This window comes from Corvus cornix, chromosome Z (genome assembly GCF_000738735.6).
Source record: "Corvus cornix cornix isolate S_Up_H32 chromosome Z, ASM73873v5, whole genome shotgun sequence".
Classification (NCBI taxonomy): domain Eukaryota; kingdom Metazoa; phylum Chordata; class Aves; order Passeriformes; family Corvidae; genus Corvus; species Corvus cornix.
The window spans coordinates 44,785,786-44,807,863 of NC_046357.1; the positions used below are offsets into that span (position 1 = coordinate 44,785,786).

At 44.7% G+C, this 22,078-nt stretch overlaps 2 protein-coding genes across 9 annotated transcripts in view; one reads left to right on the top strand and one right to left on the bottom strand.

Moving 5' to 3' along the window:
• SNX30 (sorting nexin family member 30) overlaps positions 1-3,234 on the top strand; it is a 68,415-nt gene extending 65,181 nt beyond the window's left edge. The window contains exons 8-9 of the mRNA XM_039566898.1: positions 1,021-1,106; positions 2,247-3,234. Of these exons, the coding sequence (XP_039422832.1) occupies positions 1,021-1,106; positions 2,247-2,298 (138 nt within the window). The 3' untranslated portion in view covers positions 2,299-3,234. The remainder of the gene's footprint in view (positions 1-1,020; positions 1,107-2,246) is intronic.
• Positions 3,235-8,438: 5,204 nt separating this feature from the next.
• Positions 8,439-22,078, bottom strand: part of PALM2AKAP2 (PALM2 and AKAP2 fusion) — a 267,420-nt gene continuing 253,780 nt past the window's right edge. For 7 of the 8 annotated variants that reach the window (XM_010401306.3, XM_039567784.1, XM_039567787.1 and 4 more), the window contains 3 exons: positions 21,238-21,416; positions 18,040-18,078; positions 8,439-11,961 (listed from right to left, as the gene is read on the bottom strand). In XM_010401306.3, coding sequence (XP_010399608.2) covers positions 11,869-11,961; positions 18,040-18,078; positions 21,238-21,416 — 311 coding nt within the window. In that variant the 3' untranslated portion in view covers positions 8,439-11,868. The remainder of the gene's footprint in view (positions 11,962-18,039; positions 18,079-21,237; positions 21,417-22,078) is intronic. The other variant, XM_039567783.1, reaches the window with a different exon arrangement.

The window sequence follows — 22,078 nt, forward strand, 5'->3', positions numbered from 1 at the left end:
AGGAAAGGAAAGGAAAGGAAAGGAAAGGAAAGGAAAGGAAAGGAAAGGAAAGGAAAGGAAAGGAAAGGAAAGGAAAGGAAAGGAAAGGAAAGGAAAGGAAAGGAAAGGAAAGGAAAGGAAAGGAAAGGAAAGGAAAGGAAAGGAAAGTAAAGGAAAGGAAGGAAAGGAAAGGAAGGAAAGGAAAGGAAAGGAGGAAAGGAAAGGAAAGGAAAGGAAAGGAAAGGAAAGGAAAGGAAAGGAAAGAAAGGAAAGGAAAGGAAAGGAAGGAAAGGAAAGGAAAGGAAAGGAAAGGAAAGGAAAGGAAAGGAAAGGAAAGGAAAGGAAAAGGAAAGGAAAGGAAAGGGAAAGGAAAGGAAAGGAAAGGAAAGGAAAGGAAAGGAAAGGAAAGGAAAGGAAAGGAAAGGAAAGGAAAGGAAAGGAAAGGAAAGGAAAGGAAAGGAAAGGAAAGGAAAGGAAAGGAAAGGAAAGGAAAGGAAAGGAAAGGAAAGGAAAGGAAAGGAAAGGAAAGGAAAGGAAAGGAAAGGAAAGGAAAGGAAAGGAAAGGAAAGGAAAGGAAAGGAAAGGAAAGGAAAGGAAAGGAAAGGAAAGGAAAGGAAAGGAAAGGAAAGGAAAGGAAAGGAAAGGAAAGGGCTGATTTTTCTGGTCTGACTGGACCTTAGCTAAGTAACTCAGCCCTAGCCAGGTACAATTAGAAGAAATGTTTATCTCTCCATAACCTGAGACTCGGCAAGAAGTAAGAAGAGTAGCTGGCAGAGGACATCAGGACAGTGGAGACAAAAGGGAAGAATCCACCCCATTTTCCTGGCTGAGAGGTGGAAACCATCAAAAGCATCATAAATGCATAAAGATACAGGCTCTGCATTTATGCTTTCCGTAAGGCATAGTGCTTTTTCAGGAGAGGGGTAAAATATATTTCAGGGAAGGTAAAATATTTCTTTATATCTTCTGGAGACACCTTTGCCTGGTGCACATGACAGATCTCAAGTTAGCTCTTTGCCTGGTTAAATTTCTGTTTTTCAGGCACATGAAGATAATGCTGAAGCCATCACCTGCAGTAAGCCCTCAGTGATATCCCAGATATTCAGAGATCCCAGAGCAAGCAGATGGTAACTCACTCCTCACAACCTCTGTCTGTTTACTCTCCTGGGCTGGGTCCTGGGCACAGAAATTGGCTATGGTTTTAGTCATTTTGAGGTTTAAATTTTCCATGCTATTTTATTCAGAACATCCTGTCATTTGTCACAGTCGTTCATCAAAAAGAAAAAGCAAAAACCAAAAAGTGGCATACACAACCCAAAAGCTGCAGGTACTGCTGCACACTCAGTGACATTTCTAAGCCTTACCACCCTTTTATCCATATGGGAGCTCTTCAAGTGGGGGGTGTTTACTCAGCCTCTGCAGCTCAGAAATTAAAACCACAGGAAACTCAATAACAAGCTCTCCTTGGTTACAGAGCACCATCTGATCCTCTGTGGGCCACTCGCAAGCCCCTCAGCACAGGTGGTGGTGGCTGCAGAGCCCACCCAGAAGTGGTTTTGGGCTACAAGGTTGCGGGGCAGTGCCTATCACTGTCTCACTGCAAACAGACTCCAATGCCAGATGAGGATTTCCAGACAACTTGTGCAACAAGGCACAGCAAATAATATGGATAACCCTGTTTATAACATGTGCTGCAGCCACACCTGGCTAATTATCCAGCTTGTTTTGAGCTGGCAGGGTGGAGAGGTCCCTGGGACAGAAGGGAAAGGCACCAGCATCCTCCGTGAGGGTGGCTGGGAGGCTGTGGGGGAGCATGTCCCTACCCATTTTGATTCAGGGCACCAGTGAAAAAATGGCATCAGTGGTGTAATCTTCAGACAAGAGAGCAGAATTGTGGCTGGGCGGCCAAGCTGCAGTCCTGGTGCTGGAGAAGCCTTACTCAGAAAGCAGCAAATGCTGCTGAGGCTCTGCTACCCATGCAGAGGTGTCACCTCCACTCAAAACACAGGGAAGATGTGTCTGGAGTTCCCCAGGCCCACAGCTCTGCATCAAAGTGCTCCAGGAGAAAGCTCCAGGCTCTGGAGAAAGCTCATTTAGACGGTGCATACTGCTTTGGAGAATGTTAACTAGCACCCTCCCAGGCAGCTAGTGAATGAACAGCCTTGGCAGATTCTCTGTGTTCTTAGGGCTCCAGTACATGTATAAAAAGACATTGAAAAAGACATTTAAGGGACTTAAATGCTGCATTTCTTCTCCTTTCTTTGAAGGATCCTGTTGCATCTGCAGGAAATTTTGGAGTTGAAGAGGGGCGTTGGGTAAAGGGCCCTAGGGAAGCAAGAAAGTCCAGGCAGCTTTCCAGCAATATTGCTGCTGCTAACTTTTTTACAGGCTGCATTTCTTCAGTGTCTAACAAGCACAGATAAATATAAATACACATACATGCACAAATGTAAATTTTAAACTGTGTGGCAAGACAGTGACTGTTACTAGTGTTTGCTATTTCCTTGCCGTTTTATTCCAGCATTCTGGAATATTCAAGGCTTTGCTGAACTAAAGCTTTGCTTTTACGCCCCATTGTGCTGAAGTGGTTGAGAGCAGCACTGCTTCTTCCCCCTATCACCTCTGCATTTCTGGGCAATGGTTTCAAAGCTCCTGCTTAAACAGAATGTGGGCAATCAGGAGACATCTCCCAGCCACTTTACCCATTTCAGCATGGCTTTGTACCTTGGTCAGCAGCCGAGAACCAGTGATGCTCTTGAAAGGAGGACTGCGAGCTACACTCACCTCCTGACAGACTGCTAACACGAGTCATTGCAGGACCTGAGACACTCTTGTTTGCTGAAGACCAACAGGACACAGTTGAGGGTCGTGTCAAGTGCACGCTCTTCCCTCCAGAGGACCGTGCTGTTCTTGCTCTGCTGCAGGTGAGGCTGCTTTCCTGCCAGGGCCACACAGGGCCAGGGCCTTGTGTGGGTGATGTGGGATCACACCTCTGTCTTGGGGTGACTTTGTGATGTGTATCCCCTATCGCTGCCCCATGCCCAGAAGTTAATTTTGTGCCTTCCTGTGCCTTTAAACTGAGCCTGAGAGGGGGGAGGAAAACCCGAGCAAAACGTCTTCAAAACAGTTTGCAGCTTGTTCAAGGTCACACAGAGGCAGAGACTTTTTTTTCAGCTGTGGCAGGAGAGTGAGAGTGGGGAAGGCACCCGGCTTGCTTTCGGCCAGTTTTTCAGCTCCTTTCTCTTTCTCCAGAGAGAGAGAGAGAGTTGAACGTTTGTTTTTCCTGGGACTTTGGTTTTTCCTTTTTTCCTCTGCTGGACTGTTTCAACATCAGAATACATCGGGAGGAATTTCCACCGAGGCCTTGGCCCTGGAGGTGGGCCCACCACCCCGTCCCAGCTCCAAGGAGGGGGAGAGAGAGATCTACGGAAGGACTCTGAAATTTTCCCAGGTTTCTCTCAGCATAGCAAGAGGTTTTATTATTTAGCATCATTATCCTTTTCCTGTGTGGTTGTTAAATAAATAGTTTTTATCTCTTTCACTTTCCTTCGAGGAAAATTTATTTTTTCCCGAACCTGGGGGGGGAGGGAGGGTTGTAGCCTGCCTTCTATCAGAGGATGTATTTCTAGATTTGGCCAAACTGGAAGAGCCTCTCACTGCCACGTATGATGCACTTCCACACCCCCACTTTCCAAGGGTAAGTAGCTGTCACTTTCAGGGATTTTATGTTGGCGGTCACCTCCAAGATGCCAGTGGGAACTATTAGCAGCTAGCAAGTCATGCCTGGCCATGAGCTTTAAGGCACCCTCTGCAAGGACACATAACCAGGGCAGCCTCGGGCAAAGCAGGAAGATGCCTGGAGAACAAACTGAGCTCCTGACATTTTAAAATCACACTGATTTAATATTTCTTTACAGGAAGGGAACAAGAGATTAAGCAAGATTTGAAAAACAAAGCCCGCTGGGGTACTAAAATGCTGTTTTGATCCTTTAGTGTTTGAGCATCTTGATAATAAATTCCTTGGAAACACTCTGCAAAGCTTAGACAGACTGTACTGACATACCTTTTAATTTATAAACTCAAAGAGTTCTCATGTCAATAAATTATGAGGTTCATGAACAATGATATCATTCAGCTATTTCCTAATTCCCTTCTGCTGAAGACTGACCCAGCAAACAGTGCCCAAGAAGGACAGCTGAGCTGAATCCTGTCCTGTACCACAGCAGTCCAGTCCTGGCAGCAGGTAAGATTCATGCTGTAACTGGAAGAGGTTTTTATGTGGTTTCCAGAGAGTTTAAGTAAATACGCTTTTTGCCATATACTTTCCACACCTGCTCAAACATTTCCTGATCATGCTTTCAGCTGGCTTCAGAAATGGCTCCCTCCATGAAAAATTCCCATCAGGAACATCTTCCCCTATTTATCTTTCTGTTTTCCATTGTTTATACCACTCTGTTCTGACCTGCCTTACTAATCCTCACTTTCTTTATACATCAAATCCCACAACTTGAAACTGACTTCTTCTTTGAAAACCCCCCTCTGCACCACATGCAAGCTCTGTCTGCCTTCCGTTCAGCAATTGTTTTCCTCAAACACAGCATTAAATAAAAGCTGAAATCATGCCCTTTCAGCATGAGTAATGCAACCCTGAGAGGTTTTTGTTTCACATGGCTCTCCCCTAACATTCTTTCAAGTCAGTCCCACTAACATATCCACATCCAATATAGTATATTGGCACAAGCTCAGTCCATGAGCTTCCAGCTGAGTTTAGTGCTGTGTAGCCCTCAAAGAGCAAGGTCCTTTGAGGTATATAGGTATCTAAGTGCTTTGGTACATTTGAATTTAGTCCATTTAAGGTTTATCTCATGGTTCTCAGTTTATCCATCTTCCATGGGATAGATAATGGGATGATTTGGCAAAGAAGTGTAAATCCAGTGAAATACCTGGAGAGGAAACGGGCCTGGGAGGGAGTCTGTCTGGAAACTGATGGGGCCTTGCAGTGGTGGTCAGTGAGGAGGCTCAGTGGAGGGAAGGTGAGACACATCTGTGCCCGTGGAAACCATCTAGTCTTGGTGCCCAAAACCAGCCATGTTTTGGGTGTCAGTACCATCATGTGGTAACCAGAAGGGAACAGCAGAAGGCAAGGAGAGGGCAGGGAACAGGAAAGAGTAATACTGTGAAACTCTGGGTCCACCTTGGGCTGGTGCTGTACCCCATGCTCCTAGAAGCAAACAAGCCTTCTCAGAGAGTGAGCAAGTGCCTTACTTTAGCATCTTCCTCCTTTCAGTCCAATTAAATAGGGCTGAATACTTCCTGCCACCTCCACACACTGTGGGGGTTACAAAGCTGTCCAGCAAGTCAATTCTCTTTGTGTATCTGGAAACTCCACCTTTCTCCATGGAGATAACGCCTTGCAAAGACCTCTTTCCTCTTTTCTAATGATTGCAACACTTTTGAACAGTGCAACATTGTTGCCTGAAACACTTTGGAAGCCTGATGTGAGTCCTGGGGAGAGCTGTTTCACCAAGGTTATTTCAATATCCACGTGTTTTTGCTAACATTTTCCTGGTTTCTTACATTTCAGTTACAGCTTGAGGACTTGATGCTCATATTCATATGAGGCCGAGAGAGTTCAGGTTTCTCACGTACTACAAGAGGAAGAAGTACTTGTGGGGGTCACTGGTACATAGGCATCCTGGCTCACTCGGAGCCACAGCCTCTTGTTGTCAGTGACACCCCAGTGCGGATAGCATCTCCCTGGTCTGTCTGCTGCAGTATGAAATCCTCCCCATTTTGTGAAGCAGTTTCCATCCTCCTGCTCCTGCCCCCTGCTCTCTGAATCCGCCTCAGCCAGCAACAGTCCCCACAGCAGGAGTTCAGTGCAGTAGGGCCCCCTGCCAAGTGTTCTGTGTGTCCAGCCACGCTCCTGCAACAAGCTGCCTGCCAAGGCAACACCGAGCCTGTGATTACTTCCAGGACCTCCTATAGGAAGGGGCATGACCAGGGCCCTGGGTATGCATGCTGAGCACATCAGCTTTTTCTGGGTCCCCATCCCAACTGTCTCCCCACGGGAAGCTTGTGAGATGTGGCAAGGCTCTCTCCCTCATCCTTCTCTGGCCCCAGGAGGGCTTCCTGTGAAAGGGGTGCTACCGCAGTGAGGCACCCATCACCATGTCCCTCCCACGTACTGGCTGCTCCCAGCATCTGGCTTTCAGGGGCCATCCTTGGACTTACCACGGTCAGTGCAATCCGCCCTGCAGATGTCACTGCTGCCACACAAATCCCCACCATGCCAAGCTCCCCATGCCGTCCGCAGCAACAGAGAATGCGACAAGGGAGCTTTGCACATTTTTCTTCCTTCATCGATTTTTCTTTCCACTGCTCCCACACTCTAGATTGGAACAAGGCCTGAATAATTTCCAGCTCCTGGTGGCACACCACCCTCAATTCACCGCAGGGCTGACACATGCCTGGAACGGAGCAGGAGCTCTCACACTGCTTGCCATGTTTTGTTTACTGCAAAAGCTCTCTTCCCGAAGACCCCATTGATAAAGTAGTGGGTTAAGATGCCAACTAGTCAGTGCTCAGCCAGAGCTAGCAGCAGACCATGAGGTTTGGATGGTATTCTGGTTATTTTTCTGCTGCTGCTTAGGTTGTTTGTTGTCTAGTATTTTTGTTTTGCTTGTGTCCCCCCCCATGCTATTGCTTAAGTGACAGGATAGCCCTTGGCCCTCAGTCTTGAGTCATGTGAAAAACTGGGATGCTGGTCAGCCTTTGACCTGGGAAGGAGTGGAGGGCTGGACACACACACTGCTAATAGTTTCCGGCACTGCCCACCTCAGTCAGTTCAGCAACTAAAACATAACTGAGTCTTTAGTGCTTAAAGTTCATGCTTATATTTGTAGTTCTGGCCCAACCTAGCCCTGTCCCTCCAGCCTGCTACAGCTTGTGGTGCTCTGACTTGGTTTCCTTACACTACAGATTCCTGTTTGTAAGGTGTTCTAATCTCCTGTGCCCACTCTCAACTGGAAACACTGTATTGAATGCTCTCTCTCCTTTTAATGCGGTTTCATCAAACCTGTCTCTGCAGAGGAGATCCTTTGCCTCTCCATTTGCTTTCCCATTGTGCTGGGGCCTCTTAAAGCCACCTGAAACTAAATGAGGTACAGTATCTTCACCTATGGGGCTACGGCAGAAATTATTGATAAAATGCTATTTCATAGTACTCACCTACATGGTAAAAAACACTCTCAAGTTTGATACATGCCATTTCAACTATGCAGTGGGGTGACAGGGACTTTAAATGTCCTGAATGTGTTATGAAACAGGTAACAACAGCTGATAACAGCAGAACTGCAAAATTCCCGACCTGCTGCCACCCACTGGTGTAATTGAATTACTTTGCAATGTCTAAATGTTCCCTTGCAAGAGTCCAGTTTTCACTTTTAATTCACATAAAATCCAAAGATGATGCCTAGGAGTTCCTTTTCCCACTGTGTGCCACTAAGTCCAATATATCATCCTTCCTGGCACAGAGCAAGGCAAGGCAGAGGAAGACAGAAAGCCTCTCCTGTGTTGAGAAGACAGCAACACTTTTTTTTTTTTTGCAAAGACTGGAATTGATGGATAAATTTTCAAGCTTGTTCTCTAGCCCATTTCTTGACTTCCAGTAGTATTTCCTAACTGGAAAGTAAACCCACATCTCATTTTCTCCATAGGTAGTTCTTATACTATCTGCACAAGCAGAGGAGGGCTGGTGTTATGGAGAGCACTAAAGGCAGCACTTGTCCCTCGCCAACTCCCACCAAAATCACCAGTGTCCTCTGCTGCTTCCCATGCGAGGGTTGCAATTAAATACCTGACTATTCCCAGCACAGGGAGGGGCAGAGGCTGGCATGAAGCTGGCTAGATCCCAACAAGTCCCTGTGGCCCTTCTGAGGTGCACCCAGCACTCCAGCACCTCCCAGCTCTCGCAGGGAAAAGTTGGCACCAGCTTCCTAACAGGGGTGAGGGATGGGATCTCCCCCAGTCCGGCTGTCCATGAAGGGGGAGTGAGGGGCAATGGGCAAGCAGATGGTTGCTGCAGCCAGGTGTGTGATAAATGGACACATTTGAAAGGGTGTGCTCTGCCAGGCAGGACTGTGGGGTTCCTGAAGGTGTGGAGGAAGCAAGGAAAGAAAGGTCATGAGATTCATCATAAAGCAGATTTGGCCTCTGCCAACCTCCATAAGCATGATAATGGGAAAGAAATATGCAGGGATGCTCTTGTTCCCGCAACTGACACCACTGTGTGGAGAAAGGCCTCTCCCATCTCTAGACAAACAGAGCGACACCGAGTGAAGAACCACGGGAAGAGACTGACTGACTGCCATGGGAGGTGGGACACAGGGCACCCTCTTCCAGCCACATGCAGCTTTCAGGGGCACACCTTCCTGCAATAACACAAAGAAAGAGGCAGATTTATAGAAACACAACACAGGTTTCTGTTTTAATGAGAAAATAATTATATACTTGCATTGTAGGCCTCACAGTCACTATAAAACAGAAGCAGGATAACATTTAAGTGGTTAACATACAGAAAGCCAGGTATTGTTGAAACTGGTTGATAAATCATGACAAAGATGCTGCCTTTTGGTTGCCAAACATGTCAATACTACTCTGTTTTCCCTCAGAAATGTCAGTACAGAGCAAGATGAAGTCCAAATTGGCAGCTTTAAAAATAAATTTTTTAGAAAACCTGCACTGTAACCCCAAACCAATTAAAATCACAAATGCTAATGCTTAACTATTTCTCAATACACAGTTTCATTAAAACCAGTCTTTGCCACGGGAAAGGATCTGAGCATTTCTTTTGTGGAGACAAAGTTAACTCTGCAATAGTGCTCTTTTGTTGCATTTGATATAGTCATATATAGATAGATATGTATTACTGGCATATACTTATAAACACCTAAGCTTGGTAGCATGCAAATGAAATAACAGAGGCAAGTAAACTGCATCTCACTCTTGTTACCACAGCACTGAATGTGCTGCTGACTATAAGTGTCCATAATTTCTGGAAGAGAAAAACTCTGCTGGGTGAAAAGTCTGTCTGTCCTGCACTGAAATACTTTTGTGGCAGGGGCTGAAAGCAAATGTTTCTATCACAGAGAACAAAGCATGAAAATGTGTTATGATGGGTCATTATTGTCACCGGCTTCCAGTGAGGAAGCTGGAGGGAAAAATAGGCCTACAGGCTAAAGGAAATAAAGATGCAAGTTCCTGGGAAGGCAGTCCAGGGCCGACCCAGCTTTCAGGAGCAAATAGTGGGGGAAACTCTGAGGAGTGCCATTTAATGCAAGACTACCACACCCCAAGTACAGAGGCCATCTCCTCTTAGAAAACTTGTTTTTCCTAGTCTCTCTTAAGCTCTCCCCAAAGGCCAGGAATCTTCTTGACACAGATGCGTGGAGCTCACAGCTGCAGCTACATGACATATGGTCTCACTAGTGCTGCACTGGTGCTGGTGCTTTTCCCACAGTCGAACGGTAACAACCCCCCTAGAGACATGAATCACAGTTCACCTTGACTACCATGCCAGAAAAACAGGTCCACTTCATCAGATATGTAATTCCTTCACAGGCATGGAGCCTCCCCATGGTGCCTCCTTGAGATAAGCTCGCTGCCCTCATCACAGTGAGCTCTCGGTTCAGCAGGGTTTTCTCCAGTTCAATAGCACTTCTGGAGAAACTTGACAGAACTGAGTCAATGGGTATATATAAATGTATGGTTTTTTTTACCCTGAAAATAAGCCTCAAAACTGTAAGTGTCCATGGACAGAAATCACATGCTGGAGGAACTGAAGGGTGGTGGTAGTGAGTAATTTGGTTGCAAGCTCTGTGTTTGTTTAAGAAAAGCACCAGAAGTATGTTCACAGTATCGGTACTCATTTTAAATGAGCTTACTGTTTCAGGATAAAACAGCACAGCAGGTCATGAAACCAAGGAAAGGCTTAGGGAGGACATAGTATCCTGGCTGATGATTTTTTTAAAAGATGTCAAAATAAAAATTGATTATAAAAAAGATGGAATATTTTTTATAGAAGAAAGCCTTGGTGTCTTTTTCCTGTCACCTCCCAAACTTGTTGGTTTCTAGTCCAGAAATTATGGTTCTCAGCTGTAAAATATTCCTACTGTATTGCTTGGTGATAAGAAAGAGTAAACCCGCAGCCTCTACACTACATACAAATACAAAGCACAAGAATAAATACCACATTTCTTTTCCTAATCGTCAGCTTACAAAACTGGTCAATACTTTGCAATTGTGACTCATGCAAATACCATGTTGGGTCAAATTTTATTATCACAAATACTGCATTAACTCAGTGCCTTATTTTTATATCCCCTTTCGGAAAAAAAAAAAAATAGCACTCACCCCTATAGCTGGTAAACAGCTGTGGAGAAAATATTCAGTACACGCACTGCCATACACTTTCTGGTATGCCAGCCTCATGCACTCACCCTCACACACACACACACACGCACACACATCCACACTAATCCTTCACTGCTGATCCCAAGTCTAAGCAATAACTAAAGGCTCTATGGTTTGCTTGTAGCGCTGAAAACACTGGCTGAATGGCTAAAATAATATTTTCTTCCCTTGTCTGCTCTTCCTCGCTCATTCCTTCCAACTCATTATGCCCTTTAGCTTTTTTGTTGCCTGGAAACGTGAAGGCTTCCACAAAGCACTCTACTTCAAAGCCTTTTTACGTTGTATAAATATAGTTGAAGACATAACTATCTTTCTTCTTTACTTCATACCTCTTTCTAGGCCAGAGTCTGGCTTAGTTCATTTATTGCCTCATTTAAAAATTAAATGTCTTTTTTTTGTATCCCTTTCCCACTACCTTTCTACTTCAAATTATCCATCTTCAAAGATTTTACACATATGCCATTCTTTTCCCTCCCCACCATCAAAAAATAGTTGTCATCCGCTAAATACAGATTTTCTACTTAGAAACTTTGTTGCGTAAATATGCTCCGAGAACCTGGAGTTCAGGTGATATTGCAAGCATATAGGATCCTAAAGCTAAGGTAATCCATTTGGCTTAGCTCTCATCCCCATCTATTCCACTCCTAAATTGTGATGGCTTGTGTTTGCAACACAAGGACTGTTTGACTGAGTTTGCTGGATTGTACATTTGCAGTAACTGCCTCCCTGTTTGTTGGGTTTTTCTTGTTTTAAACAGGTAAATTACTAGGAAGGGGAGCAGAACCCACGCTCCCCTAACAACCAACCCAATCCCAAACCCAACCCTTCAGTCTCCTCAAAGAAATAGAACAGAGGGCAGTATCTTTGTGTTTCGTGGCTGGATAAGAGTACGCCGAATTAACGCCAACGGTCTTGGTGCAGCGGCTGTGGGACGCGAAGGAACTGCAGGAGGTTCTGACAGGAGCTGCTGGGGGACCGCGATCCCAGGGGCAAGGCAGGGCTGGCAATTCAGTCAGTGAGAAACACAAGTGTGAGCCCTGGCTGCAGACTCCTCCACGACTGACATCCTGCCACATGCCTGCAGCCTATCCGGTCCGTGAGCAAAACCACCCCCTTGTGCTCACCCCCAAGGGCTCCCACCCCCTGCACCCTCTCCGTTGCATTATTTCAGAGGGGAGATGGAGGGAAGAAGAAGGGGCTATTTTCTAGGTGTGTTTTCCTGTAGTTTTAGGATTGCCAGGAGCTGGATCATTTCTGTGTCTATGTGCATTGAGTTTGTTGTGTATTTAATAAATATTGGACTAAAATGCTGCTGCTTTCATGGTGGGTTTTTGTATTTGCTTTTTTTCTTCTTTCTTCCTTTCTCTTTTTTTTGGTTCTGGCATGCCTGATTGCTGTCTTCACACTGCAGTGTGGTTATTTGTCCTCCTCTCGGTTGGCATAAATGCCGGCTTCCCAGCGCAGTGCCAGAGCACTCTTCCTGCGGTTCACCCTGGTTGCCTCGAGGACCTGGTCAGGAGAGAAAAGGAAAGCACAGGATGTCACTCAGCTGATCCTGCCCTCGGGGTGTCTCGCACTGTGCACCCAGGCAGGCAGAGACCAGCCAGGTGGGGAGGGACCAGCCAGGCCAGCCCTCCCCATGGGGCTCCAGTGCCGCACCCTGTGCAGAACAAGAAGACTCATGCGATGAAGCACTCACTGATGTGAAAGTGGGGGGACGGCACACAGGAGCAAAGCCACACCACGGGAGGACAGAAGTGGTAGGAGTTGTCTGGCAGCATCCACCTCTCTCCAGGGGAGCCCCAGCTGACCTCTACCAGCCCAGCGGCAATTGCCCCATCCCAGGGTTTTGGCCCTCTCCGTAGGGGCAGCTGCATACCCTCAGTACCAGGAGCCAGCAGCCACCCTGCAGCTTTGTCCAGAGGCTGCTCTGGAGCTGTGCATGAAGCCCAGGGAGCTGAGAGCCACCTATTGCAGCACATCACCCTCTCAGGCAGGACGAGTCAGAGCCGGCCCCCAGCCCTGGCCCCTGCATCTTCTTGTGGTCTTTGGGTTGCAGCTACTGCGCGCAGTTATCGAAGTGTTCCACTACACGTATGTGTAGAGCGCAACCACTCTACACATACGGGAAACGAGACTTATACAAGGAAGGCCTGCAAAGCCTGGTTCAACATGGGCCCGACACATTTAAATGTATTTCATATACACATCATACACACAGCTATATGCACACACTGTGTATGTACTTGTACATATGTACATAAACAATTAACTAAAAATGTAGGAAACCATTTTAAGACCTGTTTTGAGAAAGTCAAAAAGAAAATGAGACAACACCAAAAGGCGTTACTGTGACGTGTGTCTGAGGTACTCCTCAGCAAATAATGCATGGCTGTGGGTGTTTTCCACACAGCAGAATGAAATATAAAGGGGTCTGGAGCCTTCTTACAGAAGCACATGACAATGTTATTTTCTGACCAACACTGAACAAACAGCTCCACAATGAAACTACAGAGTTGGCAATGTCAACTGCCATCAGTGTGTTTTAACCATCCCTCCCAGAGAAGCAAACTGAAAATTTTTATGTCAGTTAAAAAAAATCCTACAACAAATACATCACTCTTCACTGAAACAATGCTGGCCATCCCTGGTTCGTAATGCTTCCTGCAAGCCACTCTGCACACTCCCTAACTGCAGAAGAGTAGCTGACCTTTTGAGATAGGATGGTGCTATTTTACTCTTCTGTGAAGAAAGTCAGATGCAGTGAGGACTTAAGCCTTGACTAGAATAAAAATAAATAATTTAAGACTAAAGAAATTCTTCTTTCAGCTTGTGACAAGCTGTGGTCGGAAGAGCACACAGTACAAGGCTCTTGTACAGGCAGTATCAGAAAATCAGCTCACAGCTGCCAGCTGAAATAACTTTGGCCACCATAACTTTGCTTATGGGAATGAGAATGCACTACTGCATTTATGCCAGTTGTAACCTCCAGACCTCCATTCAGGAGCTGAAGATAGGATGGAGTTTTGCCAGCATTAGTATTTCTTTGCCGTCCTAGTTTCTTTTGACTATGACTGTGAGCAAGCCAAAGAACTGAAGGCAAAATCTGGCCAACGGAGACAAATTTTAATGAAAGCTCCAGCTCCTTCTCAGCACTGACCATGGCTACAAAGTTAGTCCAGGTCCACTAGAGGGATTTTGTTCTGAAGTTTTGCCCAAAATCATGCCTCCTCTTTTTCCAGAACAACCACCAGAAGGACGGACCAGGTCTGAGTGGTTTCCGTTTTTCCTAGTAGAGGGCAAATGTGCTCACAAACCTAACATTTTATTAAAACAAAAAAACCCCCAACAACAACAACAAAAATAAATAATAATAATAATAAAATATAAATAAAAATAAAAATCAGTAGGAAAAAGCTGGTCTGAGACATCAGCCTGTAAGCTGTGTACTGGAGTTACTCCCACTGCAGAATGCCTGAATCAAGAAAAGACACTCCAAACTGAACAATGGAGAAGCAAAACTGGGAGTGGGTATCAGTGCATCATTCATCATAAATTTCAAACTAAAACTGCCACTATGTTTTTAAATAAGGTCTGTGGAATTTGGCCTGCAAAAAAGTATGCTGGCTGAAAAGAAAATGGATTTTATGTAACTTAGAACAGTTTGAAGCCAGCAGCTTCTTTGCTGGAAATCACAGTGTTGTGAGGGTCTCTGGTGATGGCTTGCAAAATTCAGGACTCTTAAACTTTGAAGATTCCTGCTTTGGATCAGTCAGCTTGTATTTGTCTTAAAAGATGGCAATAGGGTTTCTTCCATTTATCCCTGGTCTGCACACCTACCCCAAAGTTTGTCTACTTCTACAAATGCTGCTCGCTCTTCAAGCAAAACTGTATCCAGATTCATATCAGAGGTACGAGGGCATTGAATGTGGACCTGGATTTCGCAGGAAAGCAAGCAGTGATGTCTGGCTCAGTATTAAAACCAAATGGTACAGAATATAAACTAAAGATCCCTTTGAATAGTTATTCCAGAATTATTCTTCTAATCTACTGAAAAGAGTGTTTGACCTAAAACAATCCTTGTTTTTACAAGGCTGTGACCGTTTTAGAACCGCTAGAGGAAACAGTGGCATAATTATAGCACACAACTGGAATGACTGAGTGGGGAATTGGGACTCCTCAATGGAGCATTGAATTCATGACCCAGGAAGCTGCTTGACTAAAAATAGCCAACGATCTCCATTTTAAAATATATTTGGCTGGTATCAGGGCTGACTCTAGACCCAGAATGAGTCCAGTACCCCCAGGCTCTCCACAGCAGGTCAAAAATGCTATCTCAACGCTTCATAATGCCCTGCACCAGCTCAGTGGGTGCACACAGGGCCAGGCTTGGTGCTCAGGGTGTCCTAAGGCAGCCAGAGCTGTAACGCAGATGGCAGGAAGATCATGGAGCAGATGCTTCACTTAAGCCTAGGCTTCTCCAGCTTGTGAACTATGTCCTAATGTAAGGCCACACCAGTGGAAAAAGCAGTGTTACATAAAATGTCTCATCGGGCAGAGGTGATTCAAATACCAGCTGTAGTAGAAGAGGAAGAACTTGGAGAGCAGAAGTAGGTGTGAGGGAAAGACAAAAGATATGTAGGGCTGTAAGAACTATTCCTCATCTTTCTGCAGAAAATTTCTTTCTGGATGGTGTGGTTGCAGCTCGAGGTCTCACTAAGAATTGCAGAGGATTCTTTCCTTGCAGATTTCATTTTCTTTTTGAGGATTTTGAAACAACAAATAAAAAAAAATTGAGAGAGCTGCCACTGTTAGGTGTAAGGATAATTTTTCTATCAATTCTAGAGATGGAGACTAACCTATGCTCAGTTTCCCTCCATCAGATTTAACAACTCCAGTACACAGCTAGCAGATTTAATAATTGATCTCTTACTGATAACAATAAAAAGCAATATATATATATGCTTTAGCCCAAAACATATTTATCACAACCACTGAAGTAGTGGTGTTTTTTGAGCAGTCAGAAAGCTGACTACTATATAGTACAAGCTAGTTTTTGTTGAACAGTAGTAGCAAAACTGATGTGGAAGCGAAACAATTTTTCTGAGGTTCAATGTTTTACTGATTCTTCCCATCTGAATCTGGAAGAACTAAAAGAAAAAAACAAAAGAGACAATGCAAAGGTCTGGGTGTCTAAAATCTGTGAGTACCATGCAGTAAAGTTGCTGCACGAAACACATTCATGGAGCCCAGTGTGCACAAAGAGATGGAAGCACAAATGCAGGGAACAGGCTGCCTGCTCCTGCAGATGTGAGTGTTCCTGCTCAGGAATGATAAACTAAATGCTTTAAATAAAACTGGAACTACCGAGAAAACATCTATTTCTCCAGCATGAAGGTACTTTCCTTACCGTACCTACTTAATGCTGTTTACTAAATACCCAGACTGCTAGTAAACACAGTAAGGAGCTGGGTATCTCAGATTAAAATGTGTTTACTTGAAACAAGACAGTGGCAGTATTAAATTGCTGCTTGTCAGTATTAAAACATAAACTATGTGCCCTATGCCATCAAATCTAGTGTGTTCCATCTTCTGTTTTGTAACACAAAATTTTTCAGAAGTAGCCTTTAATGTTGCATAAATGTCACCTTCGTGCAGTTATCTCCTACAGTATGATTGGTATTAAGGAAACTCAAGCTAATGTCCTGTACACTTGAATATATGTTTAGCTGTAAGGCCAAAAGCAGAAGACTTTGAGGATAAAAACATCCATATAGGGGCACACACACAGGTCTCTTTAAACAGCAGAGGGATGTACTTTTAGTACAGGCTGCAGGAATTTGGGAATGATGTCTGAGTGATGCAAGACATTACCCTAATGAAGCAGGATGCAGTTGCTGCAGTAGCTGAACATAAGCAGTTACAGTGCCTTGCTGGGGGGCTGTTTGCTGCTTCCCAAGCCACTGCAAGCACAGCTGGGGCAAGTACAGCGCTGCCAATGATGATTAAAACTGAGCCACCTGCCTGCACCAGAGCGCATGCTGGAAGGCTCTGGTAATGAGGAGACATGGGTCAGCTGGGGGGTCAGTAGAGAGTAGGGGCATATCGTGCCTTGAGCCTTGCTGTTCCTTCTGAAACAACCTGCCTGGTTTCAGCTGAAGATTTCCAGTGAGAATCACATGGTTTCTTTAGTCTGAGGCTGGATACTGGGAAATAGCCAGAGGACATACTTTCACTTGCATAAGGAATTGCTGGGTCCTATAGACTTTTTTATTTCTAACCCCCTTCCAATTCACACATCCTTTTCCAGCTCCTTACTCTTTGTATCATTACCATTGCACAAGGTGGACACAAAACTCCTCCCAGCAGAAGACAATGGCCTGGCCATGTAAACACTGAACTGCCTCTCATGCAACATCAAACACTCTGATCTCTACTTGCTGTTCATAAATCTTGACTTAGATTATTGTGCTGATATTATGGAGGAGAAAAGGCACAACCTGTGTTTAAAACCAGGACTCTGAAAGCACACTGCTCTTATACTGATTTAACTATCTATAAATACACAAAGATCAATCACTGGCTTATATCAGTGCGATAAAACCCGCTCTAAATTATTTAATAAATAGGAAATGGCATAGACTTGACTTTGCTTTACTCTCCAGGTCAGAAAATATTCATGTACTTGTCTTGAGGTAGCTGATGCGGTCAAATATATTATGAAATAGGAAAAAAATTGAAGGTTCAGGTTTATAAAAAAGTGCTGATATTGGACAAATGAATATCAGTCATTACCACAATCTGCAGAGGAAATTACAGGCATTCAAAATATACACATTACTGAGCACCTTGTTCTTAACAAACATTGCTAAACTACCTGCTCTTAAAATTACTGCCTTTGGCCAAGTCCAGCTTTGTGGGGATAAGGACCGTGCAAGTTACTACTCTGCTAAAATATCAAATGTTACTGTAAATACCCTTTATTTGGCAGATTTGGGTTTATTCTACTCTGAGACAAACACTGATGCTAAGTCGTGGGACTGTGATCAGTCATCACATCACAACAGACAGGGACAAGGAAAGGTTCACAAAATGAAGGAGAGTGAGGCTGTGCACTTGGATCTGACTCTTTCACAGATGAAAGGCTGGTGTGCAGGTTTCTTTACAAAATACTAGAGATTTTGATAGTATTAAATACATTGTAATCAGAGACAAAGGAAAGCCACAGCAGTTTCACTCAGCATCTGAGGATGCCTGGATCCCAGGTTTAGCTTTGCCAGCTAAATGCCAAGAGGGATTAAGGAGAAGTTCTCATTTCTCACCTCAGGAATGCTCCAGTCCCGGGCAACAGCTCCCATCCCTTTAATTACAACCCCTCCCATGGCAGAAATTGTAACTAGAATCCAAGGGTTAGAAAAACAGCCACACAAGTATTTGTTTACGAGAGATATAAGGGAATATCACACACACACACATTTTTGATTTGAAATGGCACTGGCACACACTATGAAAATGCCAACTGCAGCAACATGCACTTGGAATGACCATGCAAGAGGAAGTAAAAATAAACAAGCACTTGAAAAGTACCTCAGAAATAACCTTGCTAGACAGTAATTTACAGGTGTACTGGTAGAAAGGGAAAAGACCAGCATTAGTACATTGAACAAGCATGTTATAACTAGGAAACAAGAACAAATTACAGAAATTCCAAGAACTGGCACATTCCAAAGTATAAGACTTCAAGCAACTCAGTGTCATATAAAAAAGAAAGGTAAGTCAATTTGGTGTTATTTTAATGACGTTGCTTGGCCAGTCTCAGTCTTGTTTACCATCAGTGCTTGACCCATTTCCTTGCTGCAGCTTTTTCTCTTTTACTCGTCTGCTGAAACCTGTACTGTAGCACATCCTCTGGAAGAAACTGCCCCCTTTCCTGAGCAGTGACGCTCTTCCAAGACGCACTTGATTTGCCCTCTCTTTCTGAAAGGCACAGCCCACAAGCCTTGAGCAGAGAGGCCACATTGTAGCCACTGAAGCCAGACACAAAACAGAAGGTGGTGATGCCTGAAGGAGAGACTACAGAGGGTAAATGTCCTACTGAAACCACCCTCCTGTCTTTTGTTGTGGCTTATGCAGGGAGAAAGTGGATCTTTATAGTTCAGTGCTGCTGGTGTCCTCAGCACAAGAGGGAGCTCCCATGGACACGAAACTTTTCCACAAATCTCTCCATTCAGGACACCAAGGCTGCTGTGCCAGGCACCTCGACTGCTCCCAGTACTTGAGGATGTCTCCGGTTCCCCTCACTCACAAAGAGCAATGCTGAGCCACTTTCAGCTCTCAGGATGTAATGCTCCAAGTAGCAGCTGCCTGTCTGATTGTCAGTTATGCTCCCTCTTCCACTGTATTTAATGTATTTTTTAAAATAGTGCAGTGATTTTCTCTTTTGTTTCTTTAGTTACAGAAATCCTTTTTCCTGAGAACACTGTTCAAATGCTCTCTGCTGAGAAATCAAAGCTATTTGTTTTTTAAATAATAATTTCTTAGCCTGGACTGCAAAATATTCACTCAAACTGACAGTGGTACAAGTGCAGCACTTCTTAGTAAATTATCTTTCCCTTGTCAATGGCAGGAGTTGTTTACCAAAGGAGAGCGGAAAAAGCCAGAGAAGAGAAACAAAACACTCCTGCTGATCTGAGGAAATTCTCCCTGGGCTCTGCAGGACACAGACCTCTAATAGGATTTTGGGTGGGCAGCAGCAAGAATGTAAATCTTGTTTGGTTTTATGCTTACAGAAGAGGAGAATGACAACAAACCTCAACACTGGGAGTTTGGTGTGCACTGGGACTTCGCAAATTCACTGAAGCCTTGGAAATTCATGCCAGAAGAGGATCTATCCAACAGGTTGTCTGAGTGCCACCAATGCTCTGGCAGTGCATCTTTGGGCAGACAGTGCCTGGGCAGCTTTAGCAGCAGCAGAGAGCTGATATAGCACCCAAAGCACACCTCCTTTGGTCAGACACTGCCCAGACCAGCACTCTGGTCAGGACATCAGGGCTCACTTCAAACTGTAGCAGAGACCGGGCAACTGTGGCCAGTCTGCTTTCTAGGGAGCACATGTGCAGCTCTGCAAGCACTTGAGGAACTGTGCTCAGGCGAATGAGCAGGATCTAAGATTTCAGCCACAAGCCACCACTTCACAGGCTGGGCAAGTCACATTCACTCATCACAGGGGTAGAGGAAGAGTGCAGAATGAGAAAAAGCTGAGAGTCACCCCATTAGCAGAGCAACTTCTCTGAAGCTTCCGGCCAGCAGGCTGATGGCCTCAGTGTGGGACTCACGAGGACCAGTGCTGGTTTGCACAGTGGGAGTTTTATAACCGACTTTTTTGTGTTCCTCTCAGCTTCTGCAAAAATCATGAGAGTTGTGCTATGTGCGCTGCAAGCCTCTGAGCACCTTCACGGAGAGATGCTCTGGGGAGATGCCAGGAAACAGCACTCACCAGAGCAGGTGGGGGCACCCTGTTTCAGTAGGAGCTTTGGGGAGGGAGAGGAAACCAGACAGTAGCTCCTTCCTAAGATGTGGCCCCAAGAGGCCACTGCCAGAACAAGACATGCTCCTGTTCACAAGCTGGCTTCCTATGTGGCTGTAGGAGTGTGATGGACAATGGAACCTTGTTTATCAATGGTCTCAGTAGAATAAGGGACCAGAAGGTTTCTGGTGTGCAGGAATCTATCTGCATTTTAGTTAGCCAACAAAAGTGCAACAGGACCCCTCCACAGTGCATTCCCTCTGATTTTAAGTATCTTTTGTTACTGTGCAATATTCACAAGTAATGATTAAAAGATGCCAGATTAGTGCAGTATTCGTGTTACAAACCTTCACTTCTACACGCCTATTGAGAACATGCCTTTAATGAATGTTACTAGAAAGCAGTTTGTTGGAGAATCCTTGGCAATAGGGTCATTGTTCAGACATCTCTGGGAAGTGTCTAGAGGACTTTGGCTGCTTCAGCAAACACTGTGTCCACTTAAAGAGTTTGACATTGAACTTGTATCTTACTATCTTCTGCACTCATTGCACAGTAATAATGACTCTGAATAAGAAACAGCTCATGCTCTGTTAGGAAAAAGGGATTTTCCTGAATTTTGATTCCAGCTACAAAACTCATAGCTCTTCTTATTAGTGTCTTTAGTAAAGAACACCTTAATTCAATTAAACTCTACTACTGCTTGTGTGGAAGAACGACAACAAATCCAGCAGGACACAACAAGCTGGCTGTTGAAGGATCGAAGTTGACTTCTGAGACACTCCCAGCCCAGTTCCACAACGGGCGGTTTCTGGGGAAGTTATCAACTTACACTGAAGACTGAGCACACTTGGATGGGACTTTGGCAGGTCTAAAAACACAGGTGCAAATATATGCTTGATCCACAAATTTCAAAGCATCACTAAAATAACCCATTGGAGGGTCTTGGGTGATGTGTGAACTAACAGAATCTGCCAATTACAGGGCAGCTACCCACTGCTCTCATTATTAGTTAACATAATTAACTAAAATGAAATGTAATACGAGTTGCCTTTAATATTTGCAGTGACACATTCTTGCTCTTCACTGGCCCGCATCCTTCCATTTTGAACACCTGCCCTTTACAATGTGTTAAAATCCTTACACACTTGTAAGGTGATCTGAGCAGATTCCAGTAAAATAATATTTCTCGTTGTCTGTTGGTTCTTGAGAGTTGCGGTCTCTACCACAGAGCAAAAAGGGAGAAGGAGAATTGCACTTACACTGCTGTCATCCATCCTTTCTCGTCTCTTGGTTTTGTGTGTTTCATAATCCTCCATGAGGGTCTGCATCAGGTTCTTGGGTCGCTGAGCTCCTGCAGACTCCTCGGATGGAGGGTCCGACTGTGAGGCAGGGCCTTCCGTGGTGGGGGATGGAGGAGGCTTGATCTTCTCTATCTTCCCTGCAATGACATGAAAAAGAATGACCCTTCCTTAGCTGAGGACTCACAAATTGTTTACCAAAGATGACAGCTGGAGAAGCATTTTCAACAGGTTTTGAAAGAAGAAACAGTTTGGAATGAAGTCCATGAAAGAATCTGGTAGATCAAGATGGTCATGGACTTTAAAAAAACCTCTCCCTCTACCTGTAACCCACTACACCAAAACACTACAAAATCTTTTTATAAAACCACCACTGTTTACAAAAGTACCTGCTTGAAATATCCGCGTTTCCTTCTACAGGATAGATTTCTGCGATTTGGAAATTTTTTTAAAATTCTGGAAAACTGCAACATGATATTTTTCTGGCTCAGCCAATACAACACACAGGGACCATGCAAGAAACATCCAAAGAAAGTGTCTTGTTAAACACAGCGACCTTCTCTTTTTCCAATGCTTTATATCTGCCTTGTAAGCAAGAAAGGCAGTGATCCCCAGTGCTGCTCTTCCCTGTGGCAGTTTCCTGCAGGTTGCACAGAGTGCTCCTGGAGGGAGACCTGTGGCAGAGAAGGATCTGTCCTATAAGCTCTTGTTTCAGACAGGGCCCTTGAGTTTCCTCCTGGCTGAAGGAAAGCCAGAGGGAAGTAATTTTTCTCTCTGGCTGAGCCCATCGCACCCCATGGAA